General features: G+C 47.5%; 1 protein-coding gene across 5 annotated transcripts in view; it reads left to right on the top strand.

Annotated features, from left to right (window-relative positions):
* The window catches only part of LOC147008240 (neural cell adhesion molecule 1-like), a 44,088-nt gene extending 22,647 nt beyond the window's left edge, over nt 1-21,441 (top strand). For 2 of the 5 annotated variants that reach the window (XM_085865111.1, XM_085865115.1), the window contains 9 exons: nt 4,613-4,772; nt 7,066-7,253; nt 7,443-7,539; nt 8,650-8,832; nt 10,890-11,009; nt 15,527-15,678; nt 17,481-17,679; nt 19,356-19,511; nt 21,273-21,441. In XM_085865111.1, coding sequence (XP_085721237.1) covers nt 4,613-4,772; nt 7,066-7,253; nt 7,443-7,539; nt 8,650-8,832; nt 10,890-11,009; nt 15,527-15,678; nt 17,481-17,679; nt 19,356-19,511; nt 21,273-21,400 — 1,383 coding nt within the window. In that variant the 3' untranslated portion in view covers nt 21,401-21,441. Of the gene's footprint in view, nt 1-4,612; nt 4,773-7,065; nt 7,254-7,442; nt 7,540-8,649; nt 8,833-10,889; nt 11,010-15,526; nt 15,679-17,480; nt 17,680-19,355; nt 19,512-21,272 lie in introns of those variants that run through there. The other 3 variants (XM_085865113.1, XM_085865114.1, XM_085865116.1) reach the window with 3 other exon arrangements.
* The last annotated feature ends 529 nt before the right edge of the window (nt 21,442-21,970 follow it).

Here is a 21,970-nt window from a genome sequence, read left to right as displayed (position 1 = left end):
AGCACCCCAATCATATTGATGGGCAGACAGAGGCTGCATCGCTCTCTGCTGATCTGGAATTAATTCGATGTTGGTCTGATAAATGGAACACGGCCTTCAATCCAGAAGGATCTCACAATTTCCCCCTGTCACTCCCGAAGGATCGTCAAATCAACCCAGCTATCTACGTACACAAGAGATCACAGGAAAGTTTCGGTCTGGGATTGGGTTCCTTCGGAGTCGAACAGGAAAAGACCTGATGGAAAGAAACGCCGGTGAAAGAAACAAGGAAGGACTAAAATGGAACTCGATACAAACGAGATAGCAATAGGAAGACAACCTTTGAAGAAAGAGAATATCAAGAACTAATTGTGATAGAATGTGACCCACGTAGAGAGCCCTGGAAGAGCTGGCAAATGGAGAAGCACCAGACACCGATGAAATCCCAAAACTACCCTTGAAGGTAGTTGGGGAGGAGACATTCAAATTTTTAACAGCTATCTGTACACAGTTCCAGAGGAGGATTGTGTGGTCTAAAAAAGGTGGAAGCAGTCGGTCGACATACCTTTACCAAAGAAAGGGGATCCAAGACAATGTTCAAATTACCGAACAATTGCCTTGATTCCACATGAGACCATTCAACACAGAACTGAAGACTTCATGAAGCGACACATGCCGGTTGAGCAAGCAGATTTCGGAAGAGGAAGAGGTGCGAGAGATCAAATCGCAAATCTGAGATGGATCATGGAAACCCACAAAGGGATATCAAAGGAAGGTGAAGCTCGACAACGAGCAAAAGTACCCGTCGCTTCGCTGATGGATTTATCAAATGACGTCATGTTGGACTTCACAAACATTCTGCTCGATTCACTCAAATTTGCCCGAGGTCATCATCCATCTGCTTGGAAGTCAGCTGACATAACCTTCATCAACCATCCTTTCTGCGAACATATGGCGCGAGGAAAAATCACTTTCGCTTCGTTGCTAAGCTCCGTGTTGGATTCTTTGGTTTGAACCGCCGCTTAAAAGGAGTGAAATGAAACATTTTGGAATTTTCAAATTATTCTCACTCAGATTTCAACATCACCCTCATGCATTTTGTTAAATTGTTTAAACTTTCTTTATACAAGAAGAAGAAGATTTGTAATGCCGGATCCCATCGGGTGGCGCTCCTTCTTGAAACGACAGGCTTGTCCATTACAGGAATTCAACAGCACCTCCAAAAAATGTAATATTCTCAAAGGTACCCTTCATTGTCTTTCCTCGAGTTTCCTGTCGGACTGTCGGACCCCGCTTTTTCGGATTCGCTATTTACGGATCCCACGTATTTGTGGTTTATAAAATGTGGCCTGCTCCAACATTTTTTTTTTCCTTCGCCTTTTCGTGTTTTTTTTTTTTTGGATGCGTATTGACGGATTTTTTTGCTGGTGTATTCACGGTTTTCTGCGATTTTTCACTGGATTTTTTGATTCTCCCTCATGAATCACTAACGGCCAGGAACCTATCCCCCCTTTTTCCATTAAAATAATGCCCCGTTATTCGCGGATTCACTCTTTGCGGAATTTTCCAGGAACCTATCCCCCATTTTCCATTAAAATAATGCCCCGTTATTCGCGGATTCGCTCTTTGCGGAATTTTCCAGGAACCTATCCCCCCTTTTTCCATTGAAATAATGCCCCATTATTCGCAGATTCACTCTTTGCGGAATTTTCCAGGAACCTATACCCCCCCCTTTTCTATTCAAATAATGCCCCATTATTCGTGGATTCACTCTTTGCGGAATTTTCCAGGAACCTATCCCCCCTTTTTCCATTAAAATAATGCCCCGTTATTTGCAGATTCACTCTTTGCGGAATTTTCCAGGAACCTATCCCCCCTTTTTCCATTAAAATAATGCCCCGTTATTCACGGATTCACTCTTTGCGGAATTTTCCAGGAACCCATCCCCCCCTTTTCCATTGAAATAATGCCCCGTTATTCGTGGATTCTCTCTTTGCGGAATTTTCCAGGAACCTATCCCCCCCTTTTTCCATTGAAATAATGCCCCGTTATTCGTGGATTCACTCTTTGCGGAATTTTCCAGGAACCTATCCCCCCTTTTTCCATTAAAATAAAGCCCCATTATTTGAAGATTCACTCTTTGCGGAATTTTCCAGGAACCTATCCCTCCCCCCTTTTTCCATTGAAATAATGCCCCGTTATTCGCGGATTCACTCTTTGCAGAATTTTCCAGGAACCTATCCCCCTTTTTCCATTAAAATAATGCCCCGTTATTCGCGGATTCACTCTTTGTGGAATTTTCCAGGAACCTATCCCCCCTTTTCCATTGAAATAATGCCCCGTTATTCGTGGATTCTCTCTTTGCGGAATTTTCCAGGAACCTATCCCCCCTTTTTCCATTAAAATAATGCCCCGTTATTTGCAGATTCACTCTTTGCGGAATTTTCCAGGAACCTATCCCCCCTTTTTCCATTAAAATAATGCCCCGCTATTCGCGGATTCGCTCTTTGCGGAATTTTCCAGGAACCCATCCCCCCTTTTCCATTGAAATAATGGCCCGTTATTCGCGGATTCACTCTTTGCGGAATTTTTCCAGGAACCTATCCCCCCTTTTTCCATTAAAATAATGCCCCGTTATTCGCAGATTCACTCTTTGTGGAATTTTCCAGGAACCCACCCCCCCCCTTTTCCATTGAAATAATGGCCCGTTATTTGCGGATTCACTCTTTGCGGAATTTTTCCAGGAACCTATCCCCCCTTTTTCCATTAAAATAATGCCCCGTTATTCGTGGATTCTCTCTTTGCGGAATTTTCCAGGAACCTATCCCCCCCTTTTTCCATTAAAATAATGCCCCGTTATTTGCAGATTCACTCTTTGCGGAATTTTCCAGGAACCTATCCCCCCTTTTTCCATTAAAATAATGCCCCGTTATTCACGGATTCACTCTTTGCGGAATTTTCCAGGAACCAATCCCCCCCTTTTCCATTGAAATAATGCCCCGTTATTCGTGGATTCGCTCTTTGCGGAATTTTCCAGGAACCTATCCCCCCTTTTTCCATTGAAATAATGCCCCGTTATTCGCGGATTTTCTCTTTGCGGAATTTTCCAGGAACCTATCCCCCCCTTTTTTCCATTGAAATAATGCCCCGTTATTCGCGGATTCACTCTTTGCGGAATTTTCCAGGAACCTATCCCTCCCCCCTTTTTCCATTGAAATAATGCCCCGTTATTCGCGGATTCACTCTTTGCAGAATTTTCCAGGAACCTATCCCCCTTTTTCCATTAAAATAATGCCCCGATATTCGCGGATTCACTCTTTGTGGAATTTTCCAGGAACCTATCCCCCCTTTTCCATTGAAATAATGCCCCGTTATTCGTGGATTCTCTCTTTGCGGAATTTTCCAGGAACCTATCCCCCCCTTTTTCCATTAAAACAATGCCCCGTTATTTGCAGATTCACTCTTTGCGGAATTTTCCAGGAACCTATCCCCCCTTTTTCCATTAAAATAATGCCCCGCTATTCGCGGATTCGCTCTTTGCGGAATTTTCCAGGAACCCATCCCCCCCTTTTCCATTGAAATAATGGCCCGTTATTCGCGGATTCACTCTTTGCGGAATTTTTCCAGGAACCTATCCCCCCTTTTTCCATTAAAATAATGCCCCGTTATTCGCGGATTCACTCTTTGTGGAATTTTCCAGGAACCCATCCCCCCCCCTTTTCCATTGAAATAATGGCCCGTTATTTGCGGATTCACTCTTTGCGGAATTTTTCCAGGAACCTATCCCCCCTTTTTCCATTAAAATAATGCCCCATTATTCGTGGATTCTCTCTTTGCGGAATTTTCCAGGAACCTATCCCCCCCTTTTTTCCATTGAAATAATGCCCCGTTATTCGCAGATTCACTCTTTGCGGAATTTTCCAGGAACCTATCCCCCCTTTTTACATTAAAATAATGCCCCGTTATTCGCGGATTCGCTCTTTGCGGAATTTTCCAGGAACCCATCCCCCCCTTTTCCATTGAAATAATGGCCCGTTATTCGCTGATTCACTCTTTGCGGAATTTTTCCAGGAACCTATCCCCCCTTTTTCCATTAAAATAATGCCCCGTTATTCGCAGATTCACTATTTGCGGAATTTTCCAGGAACGTATCCCTCCTTATTCCATTGAAATAATGCCCCGTTATTCGCGCATTCACTCTTTGCCGAATTTTCCAGGAACCTATCCCACCCTTTTCCATGGAAATAATTCCCCGTTATTCGCTATTTGTGGAATTTTCCAGGAACGTATCCCCCATGAATAGCGGTGCCCGACAGTAGTCATTTTAATTTCCAGATTGGGTCACATGATCATTGCGTGAGGGAGGAATAATGGTGGCACGGTAGATCGCAGGTCGGAATGGTGAATGATGTAAGATTGTCGTCGTGTTCCACTTGCCTCAAGCTCTGGAGAGAACTGTAGGATTGAATGGTGGTTCCATCCCACCGTTCCCTTCACTTATTGTTTAATATTTTGTTTACGAAATGCTAACACATACATTCTTCTCATCGAGCAACTGATTTTTTTCTGTCATTGGATTACAGCTTGTCTTATTGTGCTGTTATTTTCACCCCAACCCCGGTGTGAAACCCAGACCCAGACCTCTTCAAATGAAGGCGAAGGTTTTCTTTTCAGCGCAGTCACTTCCACTCTGACCCTGACAAATTTGCAATACACAAACGATGGAATCTACGAGTGTGTCGCTTCCAACAATGCAGGGACAGCAGTGGGAGCCACGCTCCTAAATGTGGCGTGTAAGTCTCTGTTTCTCAAAGTTTCTTTATTTAATTTATTGTACAATTTGTGATGTCCACCAAGAAATCTGCACAACACTTTTCACCACCGAAGACCTCTCCAGCTAGTGATGAGTTTCATCCTCCCTGGGAGGAAATCGTAAGTTCATGTTGAGTCTTGTTTGGTCAGGCCTTCTCCCTGGCTGTTGGAGGACACTGTTTAAAATTTCCATGAGGAAGAAGAACATTTCCTTGAGGACATTGCTGCTGATTGATGAGAACATTGGGATCAAGATTGTTGTGTATCAAAGTTGGGCAATCGAGTTGAAGAACACAGGGAACTCAAACATCGAGACGACAAGATGGTTCTGCCAAGGATTTGAAATGGACAATAACCGCACAATCTGAAAGGAACAATGAACACCCAATGTGAGAAATGTTGGAAAGATGTCGCTTTCTTCCAATCAAAAATTGACATCAGATGTTAAAGGTAAAAGTGTCGTTCACAAAAGCAAAATCCAAGATGTCTGCGCCAATGAAGATCAATGTGGCTCTGATCCCCCCCCTCCCCACACCCCCAACACCTCTGCGATACTCTGGGAAGCCACGTATTTCATGTCCGGCTCCCAAGGAAACAACAAATGGTGGATGATGTGTAACTCAATTTCATAACTTAGGTACATAGGAATGGATTCACAATCTGTGTACATGACGAGCACACCTCGAGCTTTTTGTCTACAAAGCCGGGGCTCGTGAAAGAGCTATGAAGGGGGAGGGGGGGACATCAACAACGGGGTATAAATACACAACAGGGGGACACTTGGAGGAAGAATGGGCATGGTGAAGAATGAGATCAAGGGGGGGGGGGAGGAGGACGTGTGGGGTGAACAAGCTGGATACAAGCTCAAGCACAGTAAGAAGAGGAAGGAACGCTGGATGTGATTTAACAGAAATGGAACGATGAACCAAAAGGAGGGTGAGGGAGAGGGGAAACACAATCAATCAGCTGGAAATTAAGGGTGGGCTTGTGGAGGGTTAATTAGGGTAGCAAAGATGACGAGTATGAATGGGGGTCACCTGAGATGGTGGTGAATAGCTGTCGTGAATCTCTGGAGGGGAGAATCAGATTGAAGAGATTGAGGAAGTTGGTTCCACAGGTCATAAAAAAAGTAACGAATGAGTGGAGGAGAGTGGTGAACCTGGATTTTGGAAGTTTGTCAAGAAGGGGGTGACTGCCAGACCAACCACGTGCACCCTGCAGAAACCTGGTAGGGAAGAGAGGGATGGGGGCACAGAAAAGGTAGAGGGTGAAAGACCAGAAAGGATTTTTTTCCTGAATTATCAACCTTAGGTAATTTCAAAGAGAGAGAGAGGGGGGAGGGAGAGAGAGAGAGAGAGAGAGAGAGAGAGAGAGAGAGAGAGAGAGAGAGAGAGAGAGAGAGAGAGAGAGAGAGAGAGAGAGAGAGAGAGAGAGAGAGAGAGAGAGAGAGAGAGAGAGAGAGAGAGAGAGAGAGAGAGAGAGAGAGAGAGAGAGAGAGAGAGAGAGAGAGAGAGAGAGAGAGAGAGAGAGAGAGAGAGAGAGAGAGAGAGAGAGTTGTCTCCACTGTAACCAAATGAGAACTGCCGCTTGCGTGCACGAATACAGCCTTCATCACCTCCGGGACCACCCTCATGCACGTCGGGTTCCTCTCATTGGCCTCCCACTCATGTGGATGTGTGGCGCCATCTTTCGGTGTTCCCTCGCAAAAGTGTTCCTCCGGGACCACCCTCATGCACGTCGGGTTCCTCTCATTGGCCACCCATTCATGTGGATGTGTGGCGCCATCTTTCGGTGTTCCCTCGCAAAAGTGTTCCACCCCTGGCCAGAGTTCCACGGCTCACTTCGCCGCCGTGGCCCGCTGTCCTTTGGCCAAATGGCCTGTGTTGTTTCCATTAAAGTGTTGGGTGCTACAGGTTTTTGACCTCGCCTCACCTGTTGAGGTCAGACAGTATAACCTTACTCCACACTATTCTATGATTACAATCACCACTTTGTCAGTGCACATCCAGTATTACATATGATGCGCCGCTGACAGGTCCCCAATACAGAGGCAAATCTAACCTACTCAACCACACAGTCCAGACAATTCTTTCCACATTGTCACTATGGAAACCCCCGCCTTCCCACCATTTCCACATAACAATATGAAGTCACACCAGAAGTGCAGAGAAGAAAACACAGAATAATTGGAGAAAGAATACCAGCGCAGTGCATGCTTATTTTGTAAGATCCATTGTATTCACTGTCACATTTCCATTGTCCTTGTTTACACAGTTTCTCCAAGGTTTGACGATGTCCCTGTCACGTTCTACACCTGGATGGGCAAAGCGGTAAACCTGACGTGCAGCTTCTCTGCCAACCATTTTCCGATCTTGCTTTGGTATCGAAATGTCGATAAAATTCCCTTCGATCAACACACTCGTCACAAAATCTCCACCTTCGAATACTACAGTATACTTCAGGTGAGGATGTCGCGGGACATTTGTGTTCACATTGTCCCTCTACTATGACGAACACATTGGCTGTTTTCATCACAGGTGTATATTTCCATGAGTGCATCAACATGTCGGTGGTGAATATTACGATGTGAGAGCAGATTGGGCAAGTTTGTGACTTTTTTTTTGTCCCTTGTGGTCTTCTTGACTTCCTAGATCACCCCTGAGAGCGATGAAGACTTCGGCAGATACAGATGTGAAGCCAGCAACTTGGAGGGCGAGAAGAGCGTGTTTTATGAGCTTATTCTTGCCGGTACGATGATAAATTATGGATTTATTACCTTCGCCACACAAGTTGGACGGAGGTTATGTTTTCACCCTTGTCTGGCTGTCTGTCTGTCTGTCTGTGAACAGGATATCTCAAAAAGTTGTGGACAGATTGCAGAAAACATGTTTAAACGAAACATCCTTGACGTACCAGTAAATGATATCCCAGAGCCCCACACCCTCCCAGCCTGGTCTTGGCTTCGTGGTGATGGTGGCTGGCTTGTGATCTTAGGGTCTTGAGTTCGAGCCCCATTGGCTGCTGAATCAACACCAGGTGGGGTTGACTCAGCTTGTCATCCTTCTGAGGTCGGCAAAATGAGTACCAGCGTCCTGGTATAAAGGGTACAGCATCAGTGGCATAGTCAAGAGCAACCTGGCAGCCAAGCTGCCTGATGCAAGAAGCAGGAGAAGAAGAAGAAGAAGCCCGACCCACTGATTTTATCAAATTAATAAACTTCCACGAAATCAAATTTCAAACTTGACGATTTGCTGCAGTTTTTAACCCTTTACACTTCACAAGCAATGCATCTCCCTTAAACTGTTACAAAACTCGTCTTCATGACAGTAAGTCCGAAATTTACCGGTGAACTCACAGCTTCACTTTCCAAGGACCAGTCCCAGTGAGGACACAGGTGCACGACAAGCCGGTGTGACGCACCACCTGATGGCCATCTTTGAATTACCTGCTTTTCAGTGGCTGGAAACACCTCGTCCCTCTCTCTCCCTCTCTCTCTCTCTGGGAGCAGCCTCGAGAGGAGGTGGTGGATATTGCGGAAGGTTGCGCAAATATATTTTGTGCCATGTGCACAAACGAAATTCGTGTCTCCCTCCCTCGCAGGAGGGTTGGGGTTGTTGTTTTTTGTGTCAGTGACCTGACGCTGGGTGCCCCCAGCACGTACCCCACATCCGGTAGAGATTGGCCGAGCCGTTCTCGGACTTTCACACGTACACACAGATAAATTGCCTTTTACAATATTATATATATGTTTGGATCACACCTGATGAACATTTATTATTTTATAAACATTTGTACAATTTCTTCTTTAGAATCTGAAGTGATAAATGCGAAGACTGTCTCGATGTCCAATCGCTCCAGTGCCCCCCTCAGCGCCTTCCATTTCCAACATCCGCCCGCGTGCCACGTCGGTCGACGTCCGCCTGGGTCAACCGGAGACGACCGGTGGAGTTCCTGTGTCGGAGTTTGTAATTCGTGTTCGACCCGCGGGTGACTGTGAGAACAATCCCGAGTGGAAGACGTTCACCACCGACAGTGAACAAGGTTTGAACGCACTCTTCCGTTCACCGACCGCGGCCCACTTGTTCCGCACGTGCTCGAGGGGGTGTAAAATGGGGGGACACGTGAGAATGAGTCATTCCATGGTACGTGGTGGAATGTACATCGACACATTCTTTGGGTCCGCGCTCAGAGCGCGACAATGGCGGGTCTTGCCGGCGATTCGCCTCGGTCACGTGCTCTGAAAGGACGATTCGTGCCACGTGAACTCGCTGGAAGTGGAGATTATTTCGTTCCGTTGTCTTTCCCAGGAAGACCATTTCACGGATCTCCTCTCTTTGTGAAACACCCCCCATCTTGCTTCCGTCCTCACTTTCCTCTTTGTCCCTCTCAAGCAGTGCCGCCTGTGTCTGTCATTGTCCATCCTGGTAAAAAATAATAATAATAATAATAATTTCCTTCCATCCATATTGGCTCTGCCCTTCATTATCTCAAAACATCTCCACCAGATACCCTCACAGTCACCTCCTTTACAATGTATAAAGTCTGGCGTCCTTCAGCCGCTCCTCATCGCTGACTTGAGCTGGCAGCTCCACACTGAACCCCCTCGATAATGGCAGCTACGTCCTTCCTCAGACGTAGCGACCACACCTGTACACCGTATTCAAGGTGAGACCTCACTACGTTCTTGTGCAGTGTTAACACTACCCCGTTCTACCGATAAAACGAACATCCTGCCAATACATCCCAGAATCCCATGAGCTTTTCCTCCAGCTTCCTCGCACCGCACTTCCTGCTCAAATTCGTTTCCGGGTCCTCCTGTGTCACGTGCTCCAAGACGACCCCTTGCTTTCCCCTGGTCTATTTCTCCCAGAACATGTGAGTTTCCTGACGTTGAACTGTTCCGGTCATTTCTTTGCCCGAGCAATGAGAGTGTCGAGGCCTTCCCGAGCGTCCTGAACGTTCCGTTCTTCCGTTTAATCGGCATCACATCCAAGCTTTTCATCGTCCGCGAGTTATTAAAGTGTGAAAGAAGAATATTTCACACCTGGACATTGACAAACTCACCGGAAGCATGAAAACAATGCGAGGTGCTCTCCGCAAAGCAAAGGCCTCACAAGCACAAGACGAGTGCGTGATGTCCAAGTTGGGTGCTTTCATTGTTCTCTGATAAGGAATCATTCCCTCTCTAGTTGTACTTCATTGTTTTTACCTCCGCCGCCCAAGGTGGACGGACGTGATGTTTCCAGCCCCCTTGTCTGTCTGTTTTCGCAGGATCTCTCCAAAAAGTTGTGGACGGGTTCGGACGAAGCTTGGTGGACAGGTTGGGCGTGTGCCAAGGACGAATTGATTCCATTTTGCTGGAGATCCGGATCCGGATTCGAGAAATTTATTGGAGTAATTCTTCACCAAACGAGATGCGGCATGACAATTCATAACGTTGTGGACGAGCGATGACAAAACTTGCTGGATGAGTTGGTTCGGTGATGCGAACAAGCCGATTCGATTTTGCTTCAGGTCCGAATCAAGATCCGGCCGATCAGTGGGACACAAAACGTGAACTTTTCAGCCTGGCGGAGGTACGCACTCCACCGAGTGCCGTTCTGCTTTTTGCCGCTCGTGTATTTCTGGAATTAGTTCCGACCAGACGATATACTCGTCAACGATGGGCGATGGGACAACAACATCAATCCCGTAACCAATCATGTAAGAAGTCCTCCGAGGAGTGCGGTTGAAAGTTAATAAAAATGGCGGAGGCAGAACTGTAAGACTGCTAATTACGCTAATGAGGTTTGGTGACGATGTGCGAAGCAATGAGAAAGAAGATAACAAACGACAATAGAGACAGACAGACCGACTCCCATGTGCTCTCCTCTTTTTTCTCCTCCTCTTTTCCTGTCCATCCATTCCCTCCTTATTTGGCCCACTGTCAGTTCTTACTTGCTCTTCCATGAGCCTTTGCTCTTGTCAAGAAAAAAAGAAAGAAAATATACAAAAACTGTACGTTGCATACCCATCACATCCCACTGATGTGGATAGAGTCATGAATTGTTCATCGTTTGCCTCACGAGGCCTTAACTCCGACATGTCTTCCTCCCCAGAGCTTGTGCACCTGACTGGGTTGGAACCAGAGAAACGATACGACGTGCAAGTCGCCGCTCGCAATGGTGCCGGCCTCGGAGAGTTCAACACGAGCTTACAATTTGAAACGACGCCTCTCTGTAAGCCTGGGTCTTCAGCCGTTGCTAACTACAACTATAAACCTAGTTAATCATTCGGTCAGGCGAGGAAGCATGACAGTCTCGTTTTGTTTCATCAATAGTACTCTCCTTACAAAATCCACAGGTTATCTTATCTTGTTTGTGTGTTTTGTTTGATTCAGTACCCATCACAAGATTCACCGACTTCCTGACTTTGTTGGTCTTATCGCATCGCAACTCACAACACCTCAGAATAAAGTCGACCGTCATCGATGTCGCAACATGTTGATGGGTGGACTTCCTGCACCCATCTCCTTCCATTTAAGGAATGCTCGTGGTAGAAATTTCCTTGCGGGACGAACTGCGGCCTCATCTTCTGGACGGAATTCACCTCGTGCTGATGATAGGCAGGGAGCCAGAAACGTGTCCGTGGATTGATTCCTTTCCCCTTTCCCCTTTCAGACGAGATACACTTCTAGTCTTGGGGGATTTCAATGCATCGACTGGAACTGATAGGGATGGTTATGAGGTGTGTGTTGGTCCCCATGGGTCAGGAACTATGAACCAGAATAGCACTAAGTTCCTTGACTTTGCAAGAAGTCATGGACTTAGGGTGGCTGGTTCATGGTTTCAGCGCCCGCAAGCTCATCGCTGGACTTGGTATTCCAACGCTGGCGGTGTGGCAAAGGAGATTGACCATGTCCTCATTGACGGTCGTTGGAGGATGATCCAGAACTGCAGGGTCTACCGGAGTGCTCAGTTCCTCAATACTGACCACAGGCTTGTTGTAGCAACTCTAAAGCTGCACCTTAAATCCTGGAGAATGGTACCATCCCAGCCTAGGCTGGATGTTGCCAAGCTCAGGGATGAGAGAGTAGCTGAGGAGTTTGCGAACAGGCTGAGTGGACACTTGGGGGTCTGGGTGCTTTGGGGGTCCTGAAGAGTTGTGGAGCACCTTCAAGACCACCGTCCTTGATGTTGCCGGTGGATGCCTTGGAGTTCACCGCAGGGCAAAGAAGAATTTTGTCTCTCAAGGGACACTGGATACCATTGACCAGAGTCGCAGGGCCAGGCTGAATGGCAGAGCTGAGCTGTTCAGGGAGCTGAGGCGTAAAACTGTACGTGCACTGAGGGTGGACAAGGAGGCCTATGTGCGAGGAATCTGTGAGGGGGTAGAGCATTACCTGTGGACAGGTGATTCTCGTCCCGCTTACAGGGGAATTCGCGCATTACGTTCATCCAAGCCCATCCCTCGGAGCACTGCAGTTCGAGCAGAGAGTGGTAGGCTCTTGACAGAGGAGTCTGAAGTGAAGGCCCGCTGGGCCGGTTACTTTGAGCGGTTGTACCAGGCTGATCCCCCAGCTGTCGAGTTGGACGTCAAGGGTGTTACAATCCCTGTTGCTGACCCTCGAATCAACTGTGGTCCACCATCGCTTGTGGAAACACGGGCTGCGGTGAACCAGTTGAAACGGGGCAAAGCTCCAGGGATCTGTGGCATCCATGCTGAACTTCTCAAGGCTGGTGGAAATGCTGCACTCGCGTCGTTGCATGCAGTTTTGTGCTCTGCCTGGAACACAGGCATCATCCCAACTGACTGGAAGAGGGGCCTTGTTGTCCCTCTCTGGAAAGGGAAGGGTGATCGCCAAGACTGCAACAACTACCGAGGGGTGACGCTGCTCTCAGTGCCGGGCAAGGTCTTTGCTCGGATAATTCTTGATAGGGTTCGCCACCATCTGCTTGAGCACCAGCGTCCAGAGCAGTCAGGCTTTACACCAAAGAGGTCAACGATTGACCGTATCCTTGCTCTTCGTGTCCTCACTGAACGCAGACGAGAGTTTCGGCAGGGGCTGCTTGCAGCCTATGTTGATCTCTGTAAAGCGTTCGATTCAGTGAATCGGGATGTCCTCTGGAGGATTCTTGGTCTTCGTGGGGTGCCACCGAAACTGATCGATCTGATGTCTGAACTCTACTCTGGTACTGAGAGTGCTGTGAAGTGTGGTGGTACCGCCTCTGACTTATTTCCAGTTGTTACTGGAGTTCGTCAGGGATGTGTACTTGCCCCCACACTTTTCAGCACTTGTATGGACTGGATTTTTGGGAGGATGTCGGAGAGATCAAGTTGCGGTGCATCGTTTGGCAATGTCAAGATCTCGGACCTTGATTTTGCAGATGATGCAGTCATCTTTGCGGAGACTTTAGACATCCTCTTGGGGGCCCTCGAGGTGCTGAATGAGGAGTCGGAGCCGTTGGGATTACGGATTTCTTGGGTCAAAACAAAGATCCAGGCTTTCGGTGACATCTTGGATGCTGCTGTCCTGTCTGTGTCTGTTTGTGGTGAGGATGTTGAGGTCGTGGATAGATTCACTTACCTTGGCAGTGATATTCATGTCTCCGCAGGTTGTGAGCCGGAGGTCAATAGACGTCTGGGTTGGGCCTGGGGAGTCATGGATTCACTGGATCATGGGGTGTGGCGCTGCCGGTACCTGTGCGGGAGGACGAAAGTCCGAGTCTTCAGGTCCTTGGTACTTCCAGTCTTGCTCTATGGGTGCGAGACTTGGACTTTGACCAAGGATCTGAGACGGAGACTTAATTCCTTTGGTACCAGGTCTCTTCGGAGAATCCTTGGCTATCGCTGGTCGGATTTTGTGTCCAACGAGCGGTTGCTGAGAGAGACTCGGATGAGATTTGTTACCTGCATAGTCCGTGAGCGTCAGCTGCGGCTGTATGGACATGTGGCTCGTTTTCCTGACGCTGATCCTGCTCACCAGATTCTCTCAGCGAGGGAGTCTCATGAGTGGAGGAGGCCAGTGGGCCGACCACGTGCCTCATGGTTGCAGCAGGTTGACCATCATCTCAAGGAGATGGGGATGGGCCTGGCATCTGCCTGGGGGATGGCCAGACGGAGGCCCCTGGAGTACCGGCGGAAAGTGGACGCAGCGACGCGCTGTTCTGGCACATGCTCCCATACCTGACCTGACCTGACCCTTTCAGGAACGTTCTCCCATTCTCTTTAATCATGCTTTTTATGAGTGAGAATGAAATGGGTTATCAGGTGAGGAATGAAGAACTACTGACAACACGTTCACCTTTAGACGAGACCTTCTCACGGACATCACAATCACAACATACAATCACCCATCCAGATGTAAACGACCTTCCAGTCCTGCCAATAAGCATGTACCCCTCTTTCTGAGATGAAAAGGATAAAAACAGGGGTGACAACCATAAATCAGGAAGGAGGGAGAGAAAACCAGGTGTGCAGGATGTCCATGTGGCGTGGAACGAAATGGTGTTTGACCAATATTTTTTTATGTCTCCAAAGTAAAGACCCTTGGGAGAGCTGGAACACAGAAGGAATCAGGACACAAGAACAAAAGGACAAACAGAAACAGGATGAAAACACCAACAGCCGGGCCGAGGAACAAAACAGATGGAGATGGACAAACAAGGGATGCAGATAAGAATGAGGGGGAAGGGGAGGACACAGGGGATGGACAAGATGGATGCAGAAGCAAACTCTCAGGAAGGAGAAACTGGAAATGTGAAAGGATGTGGGCTTGGGAGTGGGGGTTAACGACGGGAGTAAAGATCATGGTTTTGGATTGGGGACGATCTGAGATGGTGGTGAACAGTTGTCTTGAAGACCTGGAGAGAAGAACGAGATTGTTAGGAAAGTAGGTAGAAGCCAGGAGGGTTTGTCAGACGGTCCTTTCGGAGAGAGATAGTGAGACTGCGAGATTTGTCAGGATTGAAGGAGATGTTACAAGTGTTTTGACCAGCTTGTGATTTTGTCAAGATCTGAAGAGAGGGGAGAGGCTGCAACCTGACTGTAGGGTGAGGGATGTCATGGCAGATGGTGGAGTCGTCAACAAATAGATAAAGAGGATTTTCCAAGAGTCAGAGAGATCGTTAATGAAGATCAGAAATAGGACTGGGCCCAGAACTCTGCCTTGGGGTCGTCCAGCCTTGACAGGAAGAGGAGAGGAAAGGATTGAATTGAGAGCCGTTCGTTGGCTACGAGAGTGGAGGAAGTCAATCATCCATGTGTGGAGTTGCCCTTGGATACCATAGGCAGAGAGTTTGGAGAGTAAGGCAGGATGCCAGACTGAATCAAAAGCACGAGATATGTCCAGAGAGACGGCCCTGATCTGATGTCTGACATTGAGGGCCTCCATCCATTGTTGGGAGAGTAGAAGCAGCATGTCCGAGGTAGAGTGACCTGGTCCGAATCCGAATTTGGTCATCTGAGATGTTGGAGAAAAGGAAGGATTTCATATCAACTGTGATGATGGATATCTCAAAGTTGTGGACGGATTCGGACGAAGTTTGGAGGGCAGGTTGGGTGTGTGACAACGGCGAATTGATTCGATTTTGGATGAGGTCCGGATCTACATCCGGCCTATCAGTTTGATACAAAACGTAAACTGTTCAGCCTTCCGGAGGTATGCGCTCCACCAAGTGCCGTTCTCGTTTCATGCTGTTTCTTCATTTGACATGTTATCAGATTCTTTGTGATGCTCGTTGTTTTTGTGCAACAGCTACGGTGCCTTGGATACACATGTCCACCAGAACCAACAAATTGATGACAACTGATGGGACAACAGCCGGACTGCATTGCAGTTACATAACAACACCTGGAGACGAGGACAACCTGGAGATCGAGTGGATACGTGACAATGCATCAAAGCCGGTAACACAACATGTCACACGATTCCTTTCGGATAAATAAATTAAATCGACATGTAAATGCTGGACTTCACCCGCTCATATTTTTGGGATATCACTGGTACTTGATTTTGTTCATTCCCGTTTGTAACTTGAGTTTGTTGAATTTTTTTCATGGAAGAACTGAACACTTAGTCCATGTGTTGTGGTCAGCTCGCACGAATTGGTGGACGTTAAAGACCCTACGTCTTTGTCGCAGACGAGACTCGTTATCGCCAACACCGAGAACAAATTCCCAATTCCTGTTCCAACCTACAGGGGGCACGACATCAGTCACACAGCAATGATGCTTCCAGTGGGATGAATTCAGAATTAAATCCTCGTATAATATTTATTCGATAACGAGTACATTTGTGGAAAATTTCAACCTCGTGGGGTTGATTGTGGTGGAGATATCCGAGCTGGTGTCTGGCCTCGGAGGCTTTGGAGGCAGGCCGCCAGCTCGGCTTCTTGTGTTCATGTCCTGTTCCTTTGACGGTGTCGTGTGCCATGTCGCTTTGTTTTGCTTTTGCTGCCCGATGCCCCGACCATCCTCGGAGTTGATTGTCCACTTTCTCTCTCTCTCTCTCTCTCTCTCTCTCTCTCTCTCTCTCTCTCTCTCTCTCTCTCTCTCTCTCTCTCTCCCTCTCAGCTCTCACCGCCATGAAGCTCTCACTTTTCTAACTCAGACTCACTGGGCTCAGCAGGACTCAACCCAGATGTCCGTTCTGTATTACTCCACGGGACTGGAACTGAACTATTTCCGTCTGCCCCTCGACCTTTATTACCACGTGACTGTGTGTAACTGCACGCTCGTTGGCTCTGCAGCTTCTTGTAGCTTCCGGTGGTTTCCAAGGTTCTGAGCACCTCGAGCGGGTCCATGAGACTGCCAATGACTCGAACCTTACGCACTGTCTCAAGGCCCCGTTTCTCACCTTCCTTGGGAGGTTTGGGGGTTGAGGGTGATTGTCTGACTTGTGGAGCCGGTAAATGATTTGTCAAGCAAACACAAAGACAGATTACGAAGGAGGTGATTTAAAGGATTAACACATTACGGAAGGGAGGGGTCACGTTTATCGGCTCTGAACACACTGTGACACACGTGTCCTAATTGTCCTAACATTTTACATAGAAGCCACACACTTATGCTCCACATTTATTCATGACATAACTAGTCTATCTTACTCCCGGTTACCCCCTTGTGGCCGTTCCGGTAACAATATCCACAGCTGTTTCTTGTCATCTTTTTGCGTTTCAATGAAACGATTGTCTCCCTGTGACGAACATCCAAGATACCAAAACACATCCAATAACCCAGAATCACTGCTCACCGACACTCCCTGTGGAAGCAACTTCCACATCCTCTTCAATCCGGATCATCATGAACAGCTGTTCGTCACCATCTCAGATCGTCCCCAATCCAAAAGCATCATCTTTTCGGCCCCTGTAAAGCCACCTTCCATCCCCAAGCCAACCTCCTTCCAAATTTCCAGTTCTTCCTTCCTGAGAGTTTGCTTCTCTTCCCATATTGTCCACCCCTACCTCTCATTCCTATCCACATCCCTTACTTGGCCAGGTCTCCCTCTATTTTGTCCCTCAACCTTGCTATTGGTGTTTCCCCCCTCTTTCTACTGTTCTTTTTGTTGTGTGACGTCCTGATCCGTTGCTCTTCCACGAGCCTCGACTTTAAATTCAAAACAAAACAAAACCTTCTGATGAGTTGTTTCACGTTGGTTTCTTGGTTGTCCGTTTCATGCATCCAACCCAAATCGTGCTTCCACTTTACAGATTTTGGCGTTTACTGAAGGAAATGTTTTCACCCCAGAGAGAGGTATGGAAGGCCGCGTTAACTTCATGGGTGACTATCGGAAGGGAGACGCATCGATCGAGCTGCACTCTCTCAAAGGGTCTGACAGTGGCAAGTACTTGTGCAAGGTGAAGAGGTTGGGGGTCGTCAACTTTATCGAAATGGACCTCATTGTATTTGGTAAGACTCATCTGTCAATGTTCGCTGATTGTGATGTCATAAATGTGCCGAGATCAAGTGATTAACTTGCTTGTCTTTGTTCCGTAACAATTCTGATCTGATTATGCATGATCTGTCCCATCACCACGGAGATTGTCCGGGTGCTCTGTTGGCAATTCTACCACCAGTAAACCCAGTAGAGACACTGACAGAAGAGTATGCCATTGTGTGCGAGGGCACCGGCACACAGTGGCCAATTTTTTCAAAAGGCACCATAGTTTATTGAACATCCGTCAGCAAATGATGGCAGGTGGGACACACCAGCTAAAAACAGTGCACCGTCAGGCCCCAAATCCGAAGACCGGACCTTCCCCGCAGTAAATGTGTTCGAGTAGCTCGAAATCTCGATGTAATTAAGTCGAGAAACGTGAGCTTAAGAATTGCCTTCTTTGAATGTGATCATACGGAGGGTGGTGCATTGTAATGATTGATTGGGGTTTAAGGCTAAGATATCGTACGTGCAGCCTTCTGTAATCCCTAGGTGAGGTGCCGAGGTGGGGCCTTGGAAACCTCCAGGGAAGAGAGAAGGGCCGAGTTTCGTCACCTCCGAGAAGGCTGAGTTTGGTGGGGTCGCCTCACAAGAGGGGAAAGGTGTTTAGTGCACTGGAGGAGGTAGTGGGAGATCTTAAGATTGCATCACCTAAGAAGTATTCTCTGCTTGTCTCCATGCGTCATCGTCCTACCTGCCTGCTCGTGTCCTGCCTTCTCCCTGTTCCTGCTGCTTGTTCGTGTCCTGCTTCATGACTGCTCACCATATTTGTCAGCACATCAACAGAGCTGAGGCCCTACCCGGTTCTCGTTACCCTTTCCCTTCTGTGAACGAGTCTGGTGTGAGGCACCTTAGATTTTATTCTCTTGTCTATAATTATTTATTGAATACCCATTCCCCCCTACCCCTTATTTCACAATCGTATCCCTCCGTCTGGCTCAGTATTCCTCTGATATTTGTTCAGGAACAAACACCGTTTTAAAGGAGCATTCCAGCATTCGCAGAGCCGCCATTATTCTAACGCAGTCCAAGAGAGCTAAAAGCTGTTCCGGCCATCCGTTCAGTGGCCGATGTTAATCAGCGCTGAACACGACGGTACAACATGAACAACACAAAGTAACGAAGAGATGAATATGAAATGTGCTCGTAAGGTTCTCCGAAAATCGACACTGAATGATCCCCATCACCCAAACACAATCTCGCAGTCAAATCCAGGCAAACGAAACCACGTTCCTCATGCTTGCCCGAAGCCATCAAATTGGTTGTAATTAATCTGATGATGTGACCAATCCACCCAATGTTTTAGTTGAAACTTACCTGGTTGTGAATGGCTGAAGGAACGATTTTCATTTCCTGGATAACGGGATAAATGGTTGCCTTAATCGCTTGGCTATGTCGGGCGGGTCACTCATCGAGGTGTGGTTTCTGTATTGGGCCATGGTCTTCCCTTCAAGGACGTGGCTTGACCTCTGACGCTCCCCATTGGAAGTATCGATATCTGTTCATGTGACAATAGCTTGCCCTGTGATTCGTTGTCATCCAAACAATGAGTACAAAACCAATAAAAGAAAACACGTGTGAGGAGTCACGGCACCCAGGAATAAATTTTTTAAATCTCTCCCCGTGTCGCCATTTCCCTTCAAACCAGTGACACCCATTCCAAACTGCTCACTGGAAGGAGGACAGCCCATGGAGGGCAAGGATGTGCAGATGAAATGTTTGTCCGAGGTTGCAACTGGAGAAATCTCGTACTCCTGGACCCGACTGAAGCCCGAGCCGAGAATACCGAAACAAAGCGCACAAGGTACTGGAGTAGGGTGGGGGGAAGAGGGGGGGTGGATGTGATGAACAAGGATATGTCAGAGTTTGCTCTCATCTTGAGAAACATCTGGGCAGACAAGACAGTTTTTTTTGGATACATGATTGAGGAGATAGTTGGGATGAGTGGATAAGAATTTGTCCGTTGTCTGAAAGAGAGATAGAGAGAGAGAGAGAGAGAGAGAGAGAGAGAGAGAGAGAGAGAGAGAGAGAGAGAGAGAGAGAGAGAGAGAGAGAGAGAGAGAGAGAGAGAGAGAGAGAGAGAGAGAGAGAGAGAGAGAGAGAGAGAGAGAGAGAGAGAGAGAGAGAGAGAGAGAGAGAGAGAGAGGTAGATGGAGTTGTCACTGTTAGGAGGGGAGCATGCACCAGAGACAGACTTAACAAGACGCCATCAGGTTTTCGAGGAGGTCGACAAGTTTGGAAGTTCATTCTTACAACACACAGAGATGAACAAGAGGTAGGAGCAGAGGGGAGGTCGCAGCCAGAGGAACCTTTGGGGGTTGGGAGGTGTAAGATTAGTACAAGGAGAGTGAGAAATGGAGTTCTTGATGTAAAGTGCAACTCCACTGCCGGAGCGTGGTTCAGGCCTATCAAACTCGAGGTGACAGGTGACAGGAGTCAGGGACGTCCTGTGGGAGGAAGGATTCTGTTAAACAGATGATGTCTGGTTTATCGGCAGCGGCCTGGATTGAGAGATCTATAAGGTTGGAGAACCGGGGAGAGACACCAAGGAGTCGGGGGCGTCCTGTGGGAAGAAGGATTCTGTTAAACAGATAATGTCTGGTTTATCGGCATTGGCCTGGATTGAGAGATCTATGAGGTTGGAGAACTGGGTAGAGACACCAAGGAGTCCGGGACGTCCTGTAGGAGGAAGGATTCTGTTAAACAGATGATGTGTGGTTTATCGGCAGTGGCCTGGATTGAGAGATCGATTGGGTTGGAGAACCAGGGAGAGGCACCAAGGAGTCAGGGCCATCCTGTGGGAGGAAGGATTCTGTTAAACAGATGATGTGTGGTTTATCGGCAGCGGCCTGGATTGAGAGATCTATAAGGTTGGAGAACCGGGGAGAGAGTCCAAGGAGTCGGGGACATCCTGTGAGAGGAAGGATTCTGTTAAACAGATGATGTCTGGTTTATCGGCAGCAGCCTGGATTGAGAGATCTATCAGGTTGGAGAAACGGGGAGAGACACCAAGGAGTCGGGGACGTCTTGTTGGAGGAAGGATTCTGTTAAACAGATGATGTCTGGTTTATCGGCAATGGCCTGGATTGAGAGATCTATCAGGTTGGAGAACTGGCGAGAGACACCAAGGAGTCGGGGACGTCCTGTGGGAGAAAGGATTCTGTTAAATAGATGATGTCTGGTTTATCGGCAGTGGCCTGAATTGAGAGATCTGTCAGTTTGGAGAACCAGGGAGAGACACTAAGGAGTCGGGGACGTTCTGTGCGAGGAAGGATTCTGTTAAACAGATGATGTCTGGTTTATTAGCAGCAGCCTGGATTGAGAGATCTATCAGGTTGGAGTGGAAGTCGTGAATGTTTGAGGTCCACGTCGTTAGGGACAAGAGAGGAGGCGTTGGGAGAGTGCAAGACGGGAAGGCTTTGTAAAAAGGTGGGGGGGGGTAGTGAGAATGCTTGAGAGGTTGGGTGAGGAGAGATGCAGAAAGGAAGGACATGAAGCTTTGTATATTTTTCTCTTCGAGTTGATGTTTGATTTTAACCTGTGCACCCCTTGAACGAATCCACAGGGGTGCTGTCTCTGAAGAACCTGACGGTGGATGATGGGGGACTCTACGAGTGCGAAGCGTCCACCCACATAAGCAGAGCAGGTTGCACCTTTCACCTCTCGGTATCACCATGTATGGGATGTGATTGAGAAAAGGACACAGCAATAACAACTTGTGGGTATTTCGGGATGGGGTGGGGGGGGTGGTCCCCAAAACGGGGTGTTTCGGGAAATGATAATAAGGAGATGGACAATGCTGTTTATTTCTTTGTTAAAATTTGCACGACCGAAAGAGCTTACTGTCACTTACGAAAGCAAACTTTAAGTTGCTCGAATTGTTGTAACGAGAGATGTAAATTACAAGTCACTTGACCAGAACGTCATGGACACATTGGATTCTTTTCCGCTTTTTATGCTTGTTCCCGAAGGATGTCAGAGCTTTTTATTCCACGTTTTGATGTGGAAACTCCATGTTGTACTTTACGATCGTGAACCTTATTATTGTGTGATTGAGTGTAGTTCAGCAAACTATTGAAATTGAGATAAAAAAGAAGAAGAAGAACCTTCAAAAAACAAGTTTGCTATTTCTTTCCAAGGGAGGCAAGGAAGGACCTTTTCGTGATGATGATGGAAAAGTTGATGTTTAATAAACAAAATCAAAACTCACAAAGACAAATAACTCATCTGTTTGGATTGGTTTTCACCGAATCACGTGACAGG

Source organism: Eptatretus burgeri, chromosome 20 (assembly GCF_056783735.1).
Source record: "Eptatretus burgeri isolate ZD-2024b chromosome 20, Ebu_testis_v1, whole genome shotgun sequence".
NCBI classification, from domain to species: domain Eukaryota; kingdom Metazoa; phylum Chordata; class Myxini; order Myxiniformes; family Myxinidae; genus Eptatretus; species Eptatretus burgeri.
This window is presented reverse-complemented; position numbering and strand designations above follow the sequence as displayed.